Below are 19,677 nucleotides of genomic sequence, written 5' to 3'. Positions count from 1 at the left end.
AGCAGCGTGGCTCAGTGGAAAGAGCCGGGCTAGGGAGTCCAGAGGTCATGGGTTCGAATCCCGGCTCTGCCGCTTGGCAGCCGTGTGACTGTGGGCGAGTCACTTCACTTCTCCGTGCCTCAGTTCCCTCATCTCTAAAATGGGGATTAAGACTGTGAGCCTCACGTGGGACACCCTGATGACCCTGTATCTACCCCAGCGCTTAGAACGGTGCTCGGCACATAGTAAGTGCTTAACAAATACCAACATTATTATTATTATTACTATCTGACTCCGTCTCAAGAACTAATCTGTGACCTTTGGTCATTTGATAGTCAACCCTCCCTCAACCCCACCAAACTTATATACATATTTTTAAATTATATATTGTACATTATTTATATCAACGACCGTCTGCCCCCTCTAGACTGTAAGCTTGCTCTGAGCTCGGAGCGTGACTGCCGACTCTGTTGTTCTGTATTCTCTTAAGCGCTCAGCACACTGCTCTGTACATAATAAGCATTTAATAAGTACCACGGACTGATTAATGAATCCCCCGTTTATAAAACACTGTCCTATGAGAAAACTGGTAAAGACGTACATCATTCTATCTGTAACCGAATTGTACTTTCCAAGCGCTTAGTACAGTGCTCTGCACACAGTAAGCGCTCAATAAATACGATTGAATGAATGAATGAATGGAAAATATCGTTCTCAGGAATCGATTGTAACTCCAAGGACCCTTCTATTTAATGAGGCTCTAATGCCCATAAAGAGTTAGATACCATGACTTTTTTTTTTTTTCCTAGGGCTTCATTTTTCAGAAGAAACAACTAGGCAGCACTGTTTAAATGCACTTGATACATTTAAAGCAGTTTTCATTTGAATTTCAGGCATTTCAGGTCACCAAAAGAAACAAACAAAAATCAATAGTGGCAGGAAAGAATAAAAAAAAGAGCATCATAAAAAGTCATCCAAGTTTTCATTCCCTTTTAACAGTAAAAATGCTTACATAATATTGCTGTTCTAAAGAAACTGGAAGGAACCAAAGCCCAACAGTAATAGTAATAAAAAAGTATCACCCACAGCCCCTGAGTTTGTGCTTTCGTCTATAATAATTATGGTCTTTGTTAAGCGCTTACTGTGTGCCAAGCACTGTTCTAAGCGCTGGGGAAGATACAAGGTAATCAGGTTGTCCCCCGTGGGGCTTACAGTCTTCATCCCCGTTTTCCAGATGAGGTCACTGAGGCCCAGAGAAGTGAAGTGACTTGCCCAAAGGCACACAGCTGACAAGCGGCGGAGCGGGGATTAGAACCCACGACCTCTGACTCCCAAGCCCGGGCTCTTTCCACTGCGCCGCACTGCTTCTCTATAAGCATTTTAATAGGTGGATAAAGGCCGAGCGTAGATTTCTTCTTCAGGACTCCATAGATACACATTTACCAGTTACCGTAAATATTGTACAAGACCTCTTGCCTCAGTTGCCACATCTGCGAAATGACGGTGTTGGAATCGCCCTTGTGGCAGAGTTTATGATGGTGAGATTGATGCTCTGGGGATGGTTGGGTTTCTCAGTCAAAGACGCAAACCACCCCCAAGGCCGCTTTCACCCCTCTTTCCACTCAACTCACACCCGGTCTTTCTACCGAAGATGGGATGGAGGAATATCCAATGGAAGGAGAGAGGAAGAATGACTGTGGGAGCTTGAAGGCAGATCGTCAAATCAATCAATCGCTCCGGGGAGTCCTGACTCTGTGGGCCTGACTCTGAATTTGGTTCGCTTGGGTTCTGGGGCAACTGTCTTCTTCAGTGCCACCAATTACTAGCCATTTCAGACTCCCGGGTAATTGAGCATTCAAACCCAGCAACAGATTGATACAGGTGGAACGGAACAGTTCGTTCAAATGATTTCAGTAACTAATCTGCCGTAGATATTGTTTACTTCCAGCACGGTCGCTCTTTCGACTACTCTGATCCGTTCATTGCTCCTAGGGGAACTGAATGGCAGGGAGTTGCCCCCCGCCCACCGTGGTGATTCCACAGTCCTGGGAGAGCACATCTTTTAGGCCAAATTGCCGAAGCAAGGTCAATTCAGGAAAAGCTACTATTAAGGAAAAATTATTTTGATTGATGCATTAATCACCGCAAATGCCCGTGGCATGTTAATGTGTGTTTACTGCCTTTTTCTTCTGTTTATTTTCTTCACGAAGGGATCATCTAGAAGCCGCGGGTCACAGATGCATTCTGAAAGATGCTTTCAGCTTTGAAAGCCCATCCGAAATCGCAAAACTAATCTCCGCCGAGAAGTTCGAAGCAGCCCTGGCCCTTCATCTTTACAGAGGAGGCCGACTTCTGCAGGGTAAAATCCTCATTCAGTTTAACAGCAGAAATGGTAACCCGAAACCCGGAAATGCATACAAACTAGTGGCAAGTGGCACCTCTGTAAAATCTAATTGCAAATCTATATGACCGTATTTTCTTATTGAAGACAAATCAAAGGAGGGTGACTAAGGAATTACATTTAGTAGGGCTAAAATATTTTTTATGACGAAGCTCTTTTACTCCACTAAGCTGGACATTTTTCCCAGGCCAAGCATAATTAGACTAAAGACCGACATAGTCCCAGTAGAAAAAAGGAAGAAAAAATGCAGTTGTTTTCTGATGTAAAGTACGCTTCTCTTTCAAGACATGAAATAATGTAGGGTTGTCATTTAAAGAGGCAGCAAATCATTTGGCAAATGAAATCATGCATTTATATAGATCGTTGACCATCCAAACTGTAGTTAATTGAACGACCCTGGATGCTGGTAATTCAGATTTCATTCTTGAGGCTAGAACCTGCGGATGGTTTAATTTCCTGTAGGCGTTTTTCCACGAAAGACAATATTCAAGTTCCCAGCCTGCAGAGGGTCTTGTCCATCACTGGGAAGATCCTTGCTGGGATTTAGAAGCACCCTTCTCCAAAAGATTCTCAACCATCAAACTCTGGCCCCCTTGCTTTCCCCTGGACCTGCAGGATAGAGTACGGTTATGGAAATCAGGAGACCTGGGTTCGAATTCGGGTCTACGAATAGGGCCGTGGGTGTTACCAACCACCTAAAACACCAAGAACCGCCTAAAACATTGCTTGTGGGTGACCTGCCTCGAGGGAATCCTGCAGAGTAGTTGGAAACATGGACCAAAACCTTCCCCATTGATTATGGCAGTGCGGCACCACTTAGGTTCCAGGCTGTGGCCATTTTGGCCGTGAATGGGTTGTGCGTGTAAAAATCCTACGGGTTCCCCCCCCGCCATTTTGTCCATTGTTTTCAGCAGAAAAAACCGTCATTATTAATCCATTGTTTTCAGCGAAAAACTCCGTCGTCAGTACTAGAAGAAGGCATGTAGACTTGTCCTTTGGCTCGAGTCCATTTTAGTGTTTTGTGAGGGAGGGTAACGCTTCAGGGCGTGCTATTTCCTGTTAGTGCAGATGTGGTCAAATAAACCACTCCTTGACCTGAAGTTCTATTATTGTGCATATAATTTAGAGCCAAAGTACATAGGATTCAGTGCCTCACCCCCAAATTTGAAAGGAACAAAAGTCTCAGAGAGTTCTCCAAAGGTCTGATGTCAAAATGTATGAAATGTTGTATACCCGTGCTGAAACTACGAGACAGAACAGTAACTCTGTCATAATTGAGCACCCCATTGATTGCATAAACACCTGTTTCAGCTTCCTTTTTCCTTTTCTCAGTCTAGCTTTTGTCCTTGAGAAATGGAAACCTGGAGACTACCTGGAGTAGCAATATCCATACTGATTTGGTGTGGAAATGAAAGCGAATAAACTAAGTGGTCAAAATAAGCAGGAAGCTCCTGGGTCCTTTCTGGAATAAATGAAAAGGAACGTACACCACCATGAGAACACAGACTATCTGTGATCTCTACTCTAATTTCCAGGGAAATGGGACTTAAAGGGAACCAAGGAACCATCGAGAAATGGTGAAAAACCACTAAAAATCTGGAAGCGTCATTTTATACCCGTTTACCTTTCAGTAGATTTAACTCTTACGGCAGTCCTCGTCAATACTCTGTGAAATTTTTGAAAAAATAATCCATCTCGTTGCTAGAGCTAACACAGACTTGGCAATAAGTTATTAATAAGGGGCGGACATCTATTATTTCACTACTGGAAAGACCCCTGCTTTGTTTGTGATGGTGAGAAAAATAAGGAGCGTAGTTGGGATGTAAGATCCTCTTCTAAACTTTAAGTTCCTTGTGGTCAGAAGCAGTTCCTAAGCAATAAACCTCCTTAGTGAGTACAGTGCTCATCACATTTTTTTTCACTCAATCAATTAGTGATATTTATTGAGCACTTACAGTATAATAGAGTTGGCTGATACAATCACTGCCCAAAAGGAGCTTACAGTCAATACCCAAATCTAGCTGTTGGAGTGGAAAACGATGGCCTAAGCCAATCTTCATTACAGAAGAACGATCCAAGTGCTACTGAAAGGGAAGGGTTACTAAAACAAACCGAAAATTAACTGCTGATAAAGACACGGTTGTTTTAGACGTAGCCGGTGTGAATTTCTGCTCTGCAGGCTCTCATTTGCCTAGCTGATGCTCTGTCCTACACTCTTATTTTCAGAAGAATTTCGAAGAGTTTTTTTAAATTCTCCCAAGAGCTTAGTACAGTGCCCTGCACAAAGTAAGCGCTCAATAAACGTGTCTGATTCATTGATTTCATCTGCATGCTCTCCCTTTTGACTTCCTCTCGAGGGAGATGGCTAGAGATTCCACATCGCAAAGAACCTCCACACGTCACGTGGAGGTGGTTGATTTGGAGTCTTCTCTTTGGGTCGTGAACTTTATCCTTCTAAAGGTCAAGGCTACACAATGGGGATTTTGCCTGGGATTACCGTCTCTGCCTAACCACTCATTAATTTATGTAAATCAAGTGATGATGAGGATGAGGAGATGATGTTGAAAATGGAGTTTCCAATCGGGAATGATGGATTAGCTTCGGTTCTGGCACTTCAAGACCGAGAACCTGTGCATTAAGAAAAAATGTATATGGTAATATAATAATAATAATGTTGGTATTTGTTAAGCGGTTACTATGTGTAGAGCACTGTTCTAAGCGCTGGGGCAGATACAGGGTAATCAGGTGGTGCCACATGAGGCTCACAGTCTTCATCCCCATTTGACAGATGAGGGAACTGAGGCCCAGAGAAGTGAAGTGACTTGCCCACAGTCACACAGCCGACAAGTGGCCGAGCTGGGATTCAAACCCACGACCTCTGACTCCCAAGCCCGGGCTCTTTCCACTGAGCCACGCTGCTTCTGTTTTGCTCAATTCCACTCAGCCCCTCCTTGACATTGATGTTGTTACCACTAGGGTATGGAAGGAAATGAAGGAATAAATGGTCAGCGGTATGTCCCATTGCAGAGGGCGTGCACGGATTTTATTTTTTTTTTTTTACACGCACATCCCATTTACGGACAGTGACCTCAATATAATGTCGATCCTGTGCCAAAGTGCCATCGGCCGGCAGATGGTTCCCTAGGCCAAAGCTGTGGTCTCTGTCGCCCTTGTTAGATATTTTTCAGGATTCCTGCTGATCCTCTTCGGCTGGGTGGTGGCTTTTTGGTCAGAAAATTTCACCATCGATGACATAACCCTAACAGTAACTATACTAATGACGATAATAGTAATATTAGCAGTAATACTAGCAATAATAACATGTGCTGAGTGCTTTCTACGTGCCAAACACCGGGCTAAGTGCTGGGGTAGAGACAAGGTAATCAGATTGGACACAGTCCTGGTCCCACATGGGGCCCACTAACAAAGCAGAAGGGAGAACAGGTGTTTAATACCCGTTTTACAGGTGAGGAAAACGAGGCACGGAGACATTAAAGTAACTTCCCGAGGTCACACGGCAGGTAAGGGGCGAAGCCGGGATTAGAACTCAGTTCCTCTGACCCCCGATCCTGTGCTATTTCCAATGGGCCGCAGTTCTTCCCAGTAGATATCTTTCTTCTTATAGATCTGGGACTAGAATCCCGGTTTCCTGATTCCCTCTTTCCCCTGAAACAACAGCAGGCCGAGACAAGAGGACCTACGTCTACTCCTCTTGAGAAATATATGACCTTTAGGTTCTTATTCCTCAGTGAGGAAATTCCATAATCCACAAACTGAAATTGTGCAGTCAGAGGATAGACAGGCAGCGGTTATTGGTCGAGAGACATTTAAGTTAATTTAGGACGAGAAAAATGTCAAAATTAGGATCTGACAGATTGTAGTGATCAGTCTGTTGGAGTTCATTCATTCGATAGTATTTATTGAGCGCTTACTATTTGCAGAGCACTTTACTAAGCGCTTGGAATGGACAAATCGGTAACAAATCGGTAATCGAGAAACAGCGTGGCTCAGTGGAAAGAGCACGGGCTTTGGAGTCAGAGGTCATGGGTTCGAATCCCGGCTCTGCCACTTGTCAGCTGTGTGGCTCTGGGCAAGTCACTTCACTTCTCTGGGCCTCAGTTACCTCATCTGTAAAATGGGGATGAAGACTGTGAGCCCCACGTGGGACAACCTGATTCCCCTGTGTCTACCCCAGCGCTTAGAACAGTGCTCTGCACATAGTAAGCGCTTAAATGCCAGCATTAATATTATTTAACAGATAGAGACAGTCCCTGCCCTTTGACGGGCTTACAGTCTAATCGGGGGAGACAGACAAAAACAATAGCAATAAATAGAATCAAGGGGATGAACGTCTCATTTACAAAATAATAGAATCAAGGCGATGTACATCTCATTAACAAAATAAATAGGGTAATGAAAATATATACAGTCGAGCGGACGAGCACAGTGCTGAGGGGAGGGGAAGGGAGAGGGGGAGGAGCAGAGGGAAAGGGGGGAAAAGAGGGTTTAGCTGAGGGGATGTGAAGGGGGGGTAGAGGGGGAGCAGAGGGAAAAGGGGAGCTCAGTGTGGGAAGGCCTCTCGGAGGAGGTGAGCTCTCAGTAGGGCTTTGAAGAGGGGAAGAGAATGAGTTTGGCGGAGGTGAGGAGGGAGGGCGTTCCGGGACCGCGGGAGGACGCGGCCCGGGGGTCGACGGTGGGACGGGCGAGACCGGGGGACGGCGAGGAGGTGGGCGGCGGAGGAGCGGAGCGTGCGGGGTGGGCGGTGGAAAGAGAGAAGGGAGGAGAGGTAGGAGGGGGCGAGGGGATGGACAGCCTTGAAGTCTAGAGGGAGAAGGTTTTGTTTCGTGGAGTTGAGGAGAGATGTTTCAGGTCACTGGGAAGACAGTTCCAGTGGCTTAGCTCTCTGTTCCCTTGCTTCTCGGATTCAACACTGGGTCCTAGACCGTGATTATCTTTATTTTGCAGGTCACGGAATTCCTTTTGGAATCATCTTTGGTGGCACGGATATAAATGAAGATATTTACCATGGCGAAAAGAATCAGGTGATGGGGTCTGTTCTTGAAGAAGCCAGGTAATTATCTAGAAGTAATTCTCTAACAAATGTATTATTATAATCAATAAATGTTACATTTAATAATTGCTTCACTTTTCACAGTTTTGATTATATTGAAACATGGGTGGGGTATTTCTGTGGGTCACATTTATGAATCAGTCTAGCTATAAAGGGAGGAGGAAGAAAAGGAGGGGCAGAGTAGGGGTGAGGGAAAAGGAAGGTAATAGGAGTACAATTGAGACTGCGTCTTTTCATTTGCACTCAATCAGTGATATTTATTGAGTGCTTACGGGGCAGAGCACTGTGCTAAGCACTTGGGAGAGTACAATAGAACTCTTCTGTCCGCCACTTGAGAAGCAGCCTGGCTCAGTGGAAAGAGCACGGGCTTGGGAGCCAGAGGTCATGGGTCCTGGTTCTGCCACCTGTCAGTTGTGTGACTTTGGGCAAGTCACTTCACTTCTCGGTGCCTCAGTTCCCTCATCCGTAAAATGGGGATGAAGACTGTGAGCCTCACGTGGGACTACCTGATTACCCTGCATCTATCCCAGCGTTTAGAACAGTGCTCTGCTCGTCGTAAGCGCTTAACAAATACCAATATTATTATGATTACTTGTCTGCTGTGTGACTTTGGGCAAACCACTTAACTTCTCTGTGCCTCAGTGACCTCATCTGTAAAATGGGGATGAAGACTGTGAGCCCCACGTGGGACAACCCGATTACCTTGTGTCTACCCTAGCCTTAGAGCAGTGCTTGGTACATAATAAGCGCTTAACAAACACCATTATTATTATTATTATTAGAACAGAGTTGGTAGGCACGTTCCCCGCCCACAATGAGTTTATAGTCTAGCTTACTTCATAAAATAGGAACTCAGTGAATTAACTTCCCCTTCCTGCTCTAGTGTCCTGTTCTCACCCATCTCCTCATCCTCCTCCTACTCCCTCTTTCCCTGCTAGCACCGCTATCGTTAATTGCAATGATATGGTTCAAAAACAGTATTTTCTTTCCTCCTCGAAAATTGGAGCGGGGAAGTTATGCAAGTAAATCTAGTCATTGGATATAGTTCATTATTCTCTGTGGACTCGCTCATTATGCTTCATTTTGACCCACTTCAGTTGCACGTATTTTTACGTTTGTCTCTCCCATCAGAGTGTAAGCTCTCGGTGGGCAGGGAACACGTGACTTCTTTATTCTGTATTTCTTCCCAAGTGCCTACTCTAAAGAACCGCACACGTTGGGCACTCAGTAAATGCCAGTGCTACTGGGAATCTTGAAAAATTGGGAAAACGTCATTCACTTGGTAACAGTTTAGGCAACCAGTTTAATTATAACATTTTGGGAAGTCTCTGGACCTTTGGATTGTGCCCTTATAAGTGTGGGTAATTTTGAGTCACACGTAGGTAGGGCCAGGTAAATTTTAGGATAATCAGTTCACAACTCTAAGTGCTGTACTAATATAGATTTTGATTTTACGCCTCAAACATGTTATCTTTAGTTGCATTCAGTGGGCATATAATGTATCATCTTATAAAAGAAAAATAATTCCGCTTTCTTAAAGCAATATCGAATGAATCCCTCCCGGAGTATTATCGCTAGTATTATTCATTGCATAGTTATTAAAACGAACATTGATTATTTTTTTTTTACTATTGATTGCGAGATAGCGGGCAGAAAAGTTGCATGAATCATAGATTACTTGTCCAGCATGATATACCACCGTATTCTATAAAAACAAAATATCGAACTGTGTCTAGCTTTATAATGAGTGTTTCATTTTTAATCAAATTCCCTTAAATGGTGGCTGTATTCCTGCGGGGCATGTTTTCATCTCTCCAGTTTTTGGTGAACTTTGGAGCAACAATATTTCTTCTTATTAATGTAAAGTGCTTGAAGTAAATTGCATAAACTGTACGGCAAGTACATGAAATTTATGGAAAACTGGTGCCAAGTGTAATTTCTTTAGAACTATCAAAGTGCTATGTAATCTAAATTATATATATATATACCTATATATGTATATGCATATATAGGTATATATATATATATAATACATAAAATTCAGTAGTTGGGAGTACAAAAGCTTGAGTGGATTGTGTGCGAAAAGTGCATCGAGGAAAAATTGGCAATATTTAGCTATGTAGAAAATGAAATTAATACTTTAGAGAGCAAAACTCACAGGACTGCAATACCTTCGACGAGGAGAAACCTCCTCAGTTGATTTGTCGCCCAGCCCGGCAGAAATCGCATTCCATTTGAGAGGCAGGAAGAAAATAAGATCCATCTTATGTTTCCTAAAAATGGGTTCTTAGCCTCTTTAATTATTCCAGGATCCCGTCACTCTCTCTAAACTATCCCAGGCCCGATTTTAAAGCTTTTCAAGGTGATTCCCCCCCCTCCCCCCGATTAGACTGTGAGCCCGTCAGTGGGCAGGGACTGTCTCTATCTGTTGCCGATTTGTCCATTCCAAGTGCTTAGTACAGTGCTCTGCACATAGTAAGCGCTCACTAAATACTATTGAATGAATGAATGATTCTGCCAACCCTTTTTTACTGGTTGTCTCTGTTCACTGCAAAACCAGTGGCAAATTGCAAACCTTTCCAACAAGAATCTTCCTGCTTCTTAACGACCCTAATGATTTCTTGCATGTTCACTAGCAGGCATGAAGAGGATGTAACATTAGTGCCTTCTGTCATCATTCAATAATCATTCATTCAGTAGTATTTATTGAGCGCTTACTATGTGCAGAGCAATGTACTGAGCGCTTGGAATGGACAATTCGGTAACAGAGACCATCCCTGCCCACTGACGGGCTCACAGTCCAATCGATGATAATAATGTCGGTATTTGTTAAGCGCTTACTCGGTGCCAGGCACTGTTCTAAGCGCTGGGGGAGATACAGGGTCATCAGGTTGTCCCACGTGAGGCTCACCGTTAATCCCCATTTTACAGGTGAGGTAACTGCGGCACAGAGAAGCTAAGTGACCTGCCCACAGTCACACAGCTGCCAAGTGGCGGTTCGGAATTCGAACCCGTGACCTCTGACTCCCCAGCCCGGGCTCTTTCCACCGAGCCACGCTGCTTCTCTGCTTACTAATCGTAGTAGTGACGGTATCTGTTAAGCACTTGCTATGTCCCAGGCACTGTACTAAGCGCTGGGGTGGATCCAGACAAATCAGGTTGGACAAAGTCCCCGTCCCACGTAGGGCTCACAGTCTCAATCCCCATTTTGCAGATGAGGGAACTGGTGCCTGGAGCCGTGGAAGTGACTCTCCCAAGGTCACACAGCAGACCAGTGGCAGAGCGGGGATTAGAACCCGTGACCTTCTGACTCCCAGGCCCGTGCTCTGTCCACTAAGCCGTGCTCAAGAGGGTAAGCCTGAGCTAGGGCAGACAACTGGCAGGTGTTCATTCATTCGGTAGTATTTATTGAGCGCCTTCTGCGTGCAGAGCACTGTACTAAGCGCTTGGAGGCGTTGGTTGGAAATACTCGCATCTCAGGGGTATTCTCCTCATTCCACCTCGGCCTACGTGGACTTGGGTTCTACCCTGAGGGTTCTCTAAACTGGCAACAAGATTAGGTGCGTGGCTCAGTGGAAAGAGCCCGGGCTTGGGAGTCAGAAGGTCGCGGGTTCTAATCCCGGCTCCGCCACTGGTCTGCTGTGTGACCTTGGGCGAGTCACTTCGCTTCTCTGGGCCTCAGTCACCTCATCTGGAAAATGGGGATGAAGACTGTGACCCCCCACGTGGGGCAACCGGATGATCACCTTGTATCCCCCGCCCCCGGCGCTCAGACCAGGGCTTCGCACATAGTGATGCCGATTTGTACATTCCGAGCGCTTAGTGCAGTGCTGTGCACATAGCAAGCGCTCAATAAATACTATTGAATGAATAGTAAGCGCTTAACAGATCCCATCATCATCATCAATCATCATCATCATCAGGAGAAGCAGCGTGGCTCAGTGGAAAGAACTTGGGCTTGGGAGTCAGAGGTCATGGGTTCGAATCGCGGCTCTGCCACTCGTCAGCTGTGGGACTGTGGGCAAGTCACTTCTCTGGGCCTCAGTTCCCTCATCTGGAAAATGGGGATTAAGACTGTGAGCCCCACATGGGACAACCTGATGACCCTGTATCTCCCCCAGCGCTTAGAACAGTGCTCTGCACATAGTAAGCGCTTAACAAATACCGACATTATTATTATAAGGGAAAGGAAACTATGTCGATCAAATGGCTATTAATGTAACAGACTGGGCTGGGTGGCAAAATTAGAGTAGCGCCCCAGAGATTTATCCGGGGTGCACAGTCCAGTTTCCCAGTACGTAGCTCGGCAGCAGAATTTGATTTGACTCGTGAAGATCTGGGCCCCAAGTGGAATTTTCCCAAAATATCTTGCCCCGTGCCGACGTGGCCCCTAAATGCTTGACTCTGCAGTTTACATCTGTGGTTCCTCTGAGTCCGTTTTCTGGAGAGATCAGTCAGCGAATTAATCCTGCTGAGAGTCAGGTCTGTCTCGACATGCCTTCGTAGACTTGAGTAGCGGTCGTAAACAATAGTGATGGCATTTGTTAATAATTTAATCATGGTATCTGTCAAGCGCTTACTATGTGCCAAGCACTGTTCTAAGCACTGGGGTAGAGACAGGGCTCACAGTCAGAGGCCGTGGGTTCGAATCCCGGCTCTGCCACGTCAGCGGGGCGACTGTGGGCAAGTCACTTCTCTGTGCCGCAGTTTCCTCATCTGTAAAATGGGGATTAAGACCGTGAGCCTCACGTGGGACAACCTGACGACCCTGTATCTCCCCCAGCGGTTAGAACAGTGCTCCGCGCACAGCAAGCGCTTAACAAATACCAACGTTATTATTACGAATCCCCATTTTACAGAATTTCTGAGCGTTTCCTATGTGCCAAGCACTCTTCTAAGCACCGGAAGCCCTCCAGGTGTGCCTGGTTGACCTAGAGCATCATTTTTACTTTCAATTAATGAAGCAATAGGTATCATGTAGCTCCTACTGGGTGCAAAGCAATGAATTAAACACTTGGGAGTAGTAAGAGTACTAAGCACTTCTCCTGGGAGAAATGCGGTAGAATTAGAAGACACGATCATCTTCCTTAAAAAGCTTCCGATCCAGCAGGAGAGAAAGATCCTAAAACGAGTTAGAGATGGGCAGTAGGTGGAGAGAAAGGGGTAGGTACATGAGTTAAGCCTTAATAGGGGTGGTAAGATGCAAACGTAAGTCCCGTAGGAGGTTTTAGAGTACTTACGTGCTAAAGTGACAGTTGGGGTTGAAGCCGGGAAGGATTAATTAACTGGGGAAGGTCAACTAGAAAGGTGATTTCAGAAAAGTTTTGAGGATGCAAACTCCAGCGATCTTCCCTTCTGAGGGGGCAGGGAGCTTCTGGCGGGAGGAAAGACGCGAGCAAACGTTCAGAGGCTTGGGAGAGACGGCAGACGTTCACGGCGATCAAGGCAGTCCGGCGTGTCGTAGGAGAAGCGAGTGGGTAGGTAACGGGGAGAGAGCCGACGGAGTACTTGAAAACCCACGGTCGGGAGTTTCTGCTTGATGCGGAGGGGAATGGAAAACGGTCTGAGGTTTTTGAGGACCGGCGAGAGGTGTGCAGCGTGGAAAATGATACGAGCAGCTGAGCGGATTGCAGAGGGAAGAGCCTGGAGTCAGGGAGACCCGTGAGGAAGCCGATACGTTAATCCAAACCAGGATTTGACGAGCGCCTGGACCAGAATGATGGCCGTTTGGACGGAGAGGAGAGGACAGATCCCGGAAACGTTGCGGAATTTGACAAGCAGCGGAATCCGGGAGTGGAAAGAAGAGGAATCGAGGGTAACGCCATCGGGCATGGACTTGAGAGACAGAATGGATGGTGAAGCCGTCAACTGTAATAAGAAAGTTCTGTGGAAGAGTATCTGGGAGGGAAGACGAGTTCCGTTCTGAGCCCAGTCAACGTGAGGTGCCGGCGGAGTATCCGTGAGGCGGGAAGAAATGTGATACTGCAGAGAAGGAGGGAGGTCGAGAGGAGGATAGGGAGGTGAAAGTGGGAATCATCCAAGGTGGTACTTGAAGCCATGGGAGAAGCAGCACGGCCTAGTAGAAAGAGTACGGGTAAGGATCTGGGTTCTAATCCCAGCTCTGCCAACTGCTTGCTGTTTGACGTTGGGCAAATCATGTAACTTCTCTGTGCCTCGGTTTCCTCAGTTGCAAAATGAAGATTCCACGTCTGTTCCTACTTAGATTGCGGAGCCCCAGGTGGGACAGCGGCTATTTACTGCTTAGAAGAGTGCTTGACTGATAGTAAACGCTTAACAGAACACGATAATCATCATAATATTAATAACAGTGATGGGAGCAGATGAGTTCTCAGAGGAAGTGAGTGTAAAGGCAGAAAAACAGAGGACCCAGAGGAGGACCCTGAGATTCACTAGAGAAGCAGCCTGGCTCAGTGGAAAGAGCCCGGGCTTGGGAGTCAGAGGTCATGGGTTCGAATCCTAGCTCTGCCACTTGTCAGCTGTGGGACTGTGGGCAAGTCACTTCACTTCGCTGGGCCTCAGTTCCCTCATCTGGAAAATGGGGATGAAGACTGTGAGCCTCACATGGGACCACCTGATGACCCTGTATCTACCCCAGTGCCTAGAACAGTGTTCTGCACATACTAAGTGCTTAAATACCAACGTAATTATTATTATTATCCACATTTAGGTGGTAAGAAGCAGAGGGAGAGTCAGCGACAGAGCAGCGTACCTGATGAGAAGCAGCATGTCTTAGTGGATAGAGCACAGGCCTGGAAATCAGGAGGAACTGGGTTCTAGTCCTGCCTCGGCCACTCGCCGGCTGGGTGATCTTGGGCAAATCACTTAACTTCTCTGTGCCCTACTTTCCTCCTCTGCAAAATGGGGATTAAGATTGTGAGCCCCAGTGGGACACAGATCATCTCCAACCTGATTTATCCTGGACCTACCCCAGTGCTCCGAACAGTGCCGGTCATATAGTAAGTGCTTAACAAATACCATTTTTTTTTTAAAGAGACAGAGAAGGAGTTGCCAAAGAGGTAGGAGGAGAACTAAGGAGAGAACTGGTAAAATATGTGGAGTCTTCGTCGTTAGTATCTGACTCAAATATGCAGGGCTACGTTATCACATCTGAAGACTGACAGCGTGGCTCAGTGGAGAGAGCAAGGGCCTGGGAGTCAGAGGTCATGGGTTCTAATCCCGGCTCCGCCGCTGGTCAGCTCTGTGACTTTGGGCGAGCCACTTGACTTCTCTGTGCCTCAGTTCCCTCATCTGTAAAATGGGGATGAAGACTGAGCCCCTCGTGGGACAACCTGACCCCCTTGAATCCCCCCCAGCGCTTAGAACAGTGCCTCACACATAGTAAGCGCTTAACAAATGCCATCCTTATTATCATCATCATTCTCCTATTTTTGCCTTACTGTTTCCTTCGTCCAGGCCGTAGTTCATCGGGTCCTCCGCCTGCTAATTTTGCTCTTAGCAGCCCTCATAAAAGATTTGCTGAGGGAAGGAATGACCGAGAAAATAAAGCCCGCCATATCTCTAACTTCACTTGAAACGTCTTGGGCAACTCGTACCCTGTTCTTAAATACCTTGTTCCGAAGAGCCGTATGCGCACAAATGACGGTAAATTATCTTTATGCTAATGGTTTCGATCATTTTCGTTTATTAGGTTTGCAGTGGCTTTTACAGATGCAATGAAGGAAATGGCACTTACACAGTGGGTATGTTTTTATTTTCTACCATTATAGAAATCGAGTCACAATTTAGAGGAAAATGGGAAATCATTCGGTGGGGGAAGTTTCTCATTTGGAGATGGAAAATTTTCCACTGATCCTGTCCATTAGAGCCCCTGAAATGCTTTGGGTTTCCTTTCTGTCGGTGTTTCATTCCGCTAGATGCTCTAAAACTTAGTTTTAGAAGGAAGTAAATAAAAGAAAAGGTTGCAGAGTAGCAAAACATTAGAGGCAAACATTTTGTATGCTTTGCCGAAGCGTTCAGAGTAGTTGGCAGAGACACGATACGCAGTCAATTCTCAGTCGTGCGTAGATCGGCAGCCTTTTCTGAAAAGTTACGGTCCATCCGATTGATGGATGCACTTTTCCAAGTTGGAATTTAACATCTTAACAGGGTAGGGACTTTGGCACCTCTCTCAGTGAACTTGCTTATTGACTTTTGGGTTCAATATTACCTAGGTGGCAAGTGAAATGAGTTGGTAGTATTAACTTAATCCTCACTGGGTACATAATTGAACGAAAACAGTATTCGGGATGGGACAGATATTAAGAGGTTTTCTAATAGTGCCCAAGGCACAATAGAATAGGTGTTGAAAAACAAACAAGCACCTAAATCCGTTTTCTCTTTGGTAGGGATTAAACATATCCGTTTTCACTCTAAGAGAATCATTAAAAGAATTAACCCCCCTGCTGAGCTCTTGCTTTTTAAACAGGAATTGCCTCTGGAAGCACCTCTCCTTCGGCCGGATCTACATAGGTTCTGCCAATGATGATGACGGTATTTAAGCGCTTACTATGTGCGAAGCACTGTTCTAAGCGCTGGGGGGATACGAGGTGATCAGGCTGTCCCACGGGGGGCTCCCAGTCTTAATCCTCATTTTACAGATGAGGGAAGTGAGGCCCAGAGAAGTTAAAGTGACCTGCCCAAGGTCACACAGCGGGCAAGCGGCGGAACGGGGATCAGAACCCATGACCTCTGACTCCCAAGCCCGGGCTCTTTTCCACCGAGCCACGCTGCTTCTCTCGGATTCAGCTGGGGCGAGCGTGTTTCCCACTTGGAGTCAGATTCCACCGCAGCTTCTTCACGCTTAACTCTTTTCCTGATTGCTACCTGTCAGTCTGTCCTGCCTACTCCGTTACCGCTATGTCATATTATTCCACAGTCCCATTTTCCAGCACTTTTCACGTGTGGGTTTCAAAAATCTGTGCATCAGTAGCAGCTGTAGTAAAGGGAATTACGGCGCATCCACTGAGCATAATGCACCGTTCCAAGGGAACGTACAACAGAAACATGAGCCGTGTTCGCCGGCCATAAGGAGGGAGTGAGAGACGAAAATACTTTCAGACGGAGGAGTCAGAATGAATTGACCGTACAGATAATCATACCTATAAGCTCCTCCACTATATTGTAAACTCCCCGTGGGCAGGGCTGGTGTTTACGTGCTCTCTCCCAGTCGCTCAGATTGCTGAGCTTGCACTCAGCCAATAACGGTTGTTTGATGATAATAATAATGATGATGATGGCGTTTGTTAAGCGCTTACTATGTGTCAAGCACTGTTCTAAGCGCAAGAGTAGATACAAGGTAATCATGTTGTCCCACGTGGGGCTCACAGTCTTAATCCCCATTTTACAGAGGAGGGAACTGAGGCAGAGAGAAATTAAGTGACTTGTCCAGAGTCGCCCGGCCGACAAGTGGCGGGATTAGAACCCACCGCTTCTGACTCCCAAGCCCGGGCTCTTTCCACTGAGCCGTGCTGATCAGTCGATGCTCAGGGAGGGTATTAATCAACACGTAAGGGGTAGAAGTGGCCGATCAGATTTGGGCTCGGGGAATGAATTGGGGAAGGCCGGGTGGAGGAGATTGGGATTTTAGAAGGGCTTTGAAGGTGGAGGGGGGAGAGTGCTGCGGCTTGCCGTCGGAAAATAGCATTCCCATTTTTCATATTCTAAAACCTCAGTGCCTTTGCCTCAGTCACAGAGGGAAACGCTTCCCGGAAGAGAGGTGCCCCCTCTTAGCCGTTGGCAAAGATGCGTCCACACATTTCCGTGGCAGTAAGGAGAATGGATCTCTCCCCTACATTCATTCAATAGTGTTTATTGAGCGCTTACTATGTGCAGAGCACTGTACTAAGCGCTTGGAATGGACCAATCGGTAACGGATAGAGACGGTCCCCGCCCTTCGACGGGCGCACGGCCTAATCGATCCCTACGTCCCGTACCGATGTCAACTGCCATATCCCGGCAGCCCCCAGTTGCACCTGCATTGCGGTAGGGTGGCAACCGGCACGTCTTGGCATCAGGATTTGCCGTCGGCGCAGCGTCTGGGCTTGCGCTTCTCCGCGGACCCAAGCGGTGTGATTCCGATCGACATTTTGAGGGATCGGAGTGGGACCGGGCGACCGCCCGGCTGGTGGTTCTTTAATTATCGCAGGGCTGAGGGAGGTAAGGAAGGAGAGGGAACAGGTTCGGCAGGTTCTCCTAGCCGTGTGATCCCCGGCGGTGCCTTGCCGTTCCCCGGGAAGTTGTGGACTGGATGGTTGGAGCCAACCTTCGATTAACTCTAGGCATTTGGAAGGCAGATGCCACCCGCCTCCTCGAGCGGAGATAGATTCTACTTCCACTCCCGGTTAGGGGGCGTGGACGTGGAGTTTGAAGTGTGTGCCGAGGACACTGGGTGACGTATTCGTCGGTACGGTTATAATGAAGTAGCAAAATTTATTTCTCTTTTTCCTGTCTTTTCAAAAGCCGTACGCCAAGGGTAAGATTCACGTCCAAAATCAAGGTAAGAATCTGTAGGAATCCAAGAGTTTGTTCTTCCTGTGACTTGGCTATGTTATGACTCCTTTTTGTCTTGCTGTTTATTGCACGTTGGAGATCTTTAAATCCAGTTACCTTTCACTATTGTAAAGAAAAGATGTAGAAGGGACATACCCTACTTAAAACTCACCTCCTCCAAGAGGCCTTCCCAGACTGAGCTCCCCTTCTCCCTCTACTCCCTCTACCACCCCCCCTTCACCTTTCCGCAGCTTAACCCTCTTTCCCCCCCATCTCCCTCTGCTCCTCCCCCTCTCCCTTCCCATCCCCTCGGCACCGTACTCGTCCGCTCAGCTGTCTATATCTTCATTACCCGATTTATTTTGTTAGTGAAATGTACATCGCCTCGATTCTATTTAGTTGCCATTGTCTTTACGAGATGTTCTTCCCCTCGACTCTATTTATGGCCATTGTTCTCGTCTGTCCCGATCAGACCGTAAGCCCGTCAAACGGCAGGGACCGTCTCTATCTGCTGCCGACTTGTTCATGCCAAGCGCTTAGTACAGCGCTCTGCACGTAGTAAGCGCTCAATAAATACTATCGAATGAACGAATGAACGTATTTCTGCCCCCAACTCTATCCCTGCTAGTTTTCATAGGGTTCCCATTCTAGAAACGAGCCCAGCTGCATATCTACTACCCTGCTTCAATTTTCATTATTTTTCTAACTTTTTCAAACCGGTTTCGATGAGGCAGATGCTCAAATTCTTAACTCACAATTTGAAAACAAGTGTATCCTCGTACAACGATTCTGTCAAAAAGTTCAGCCAACTTTGATCTATCAGTGGCAGCGGCTAAATATCACAAGACAGATCAGGGGTAGAGAAAGCGTAAAATTAACCTGAAACACTACACATTTTTAGAAATGTCTCAAATGCCAGATGAAGCTATACAAGCCTCTATGAAAGGAGTTTTCCCACTCAGGCTGTGTTGCACGTGCAAATTATGTGGATATTCAAAATCTCCCTAACGTATTTTTGCGTACATTAATCGATCGGTGATATTTATTGAGCAAATACCGTGCGCACAGCACTCCTACTAAGCGTTTGGGAGAATACGACAGAAGTGGTAGATGAGTTTCCTGCCCACAGGAAGCTCACGGTCTAGAGGCAACTGCCCATTTCAGGCATATTAGGGGGTTTAAGTCTGAACTGATCTGCAAATAATTCAGGCGGTGCGACAGGATCTTGAACATCAAAGTTATACGAGAATTCAGTCTACTGACAATGAAATTACGCTCACCTCAACACAACTTCACTGGGAGGGACACATGAAGGAACTGGATGACAGTAAAAGAGCCAAACATGCTTTAGGTGAGTGTAGAAGGAGCTGCAAAAAACAAGGGCGACGGAGGAAACGTTTTTAGGATGCAGTAAAGCGAAACCTCAGATTATACAGTATCACGCCTGAAAACTGGGAGGCAACCGAGGCGCACAGAAAACACGGGGAACTGCAATCAAGAAAGAAGTGGGCTTTTTTCTAAGATGCTTTGAGATGATCATGAGTCAGAGATAAAAGTGAAGATAGCACTTGGCCCGGACAACTTCCACTCTAATGGCATAAAAAAATGGGTGCGCGGTGTGCGATTGGGAATCAATTCAGCCCCACGTGCGCCATATCAGCTTCAAATATTAAGGAAAGCTGTATTTCTTGGTAATTCATTCCAATCGATTAATCGA

General features: G+C 46.4%; 1 protein-coding gene across 1 annotated transcript in view; it reads left to right on the top strand.

Moving 5' to 3' along the window:
- The window catches only part of GLT1D1 (glycosyltransferase 1 domain containing 1), an 87,984-nt gene that overhangs the window by 10,054 nt on the left and 58,253 nt on the right, over positions 1-19,677 (top strand). Inside the window, exons 2-5 of the mRNA XM_029058200.2 lie at positions 2,190-2,338; positions 7,346-7,451; positions 15,121-15,172; positions 17,931-17,967. Coding sequence (XP_028914033.1) covers positions 2,190-2,338; positions 7,346-7,451; positions 15,121-15,172; positions 17,931-17,967 — 344 coding nt within the window. The remainder of the gene's footprint in view (positions 1-2,189; positions 2,339-7,345; positions 7,452-15,120; positions 15,173-17,930; positions 17,968-19,677) is intronic.

The sequence above is a fragment of the Ornithorhynchus anatinus genome, chromosome 2 (genome assembly GCF_004115215.2).
Source record: "Ornithorhynchus anatinus isolate Pmale09 chromosome 2, mOrnAna1.pri.v4, whole genome shotgun sequence".
Classification (NCBI taxonomy): Eukaryota; Metazoa; Chordata; class Mammalia; order Monotremata; family Ornithorhynchidae; genus Ornithorhynchus; species Ornithorhynchus anatinus.
The sequence above is the reverse complement of the archived record's forward strand: the minus strand, read 5'-3'. Positions and strand labels throughout refer to the sequence as shown.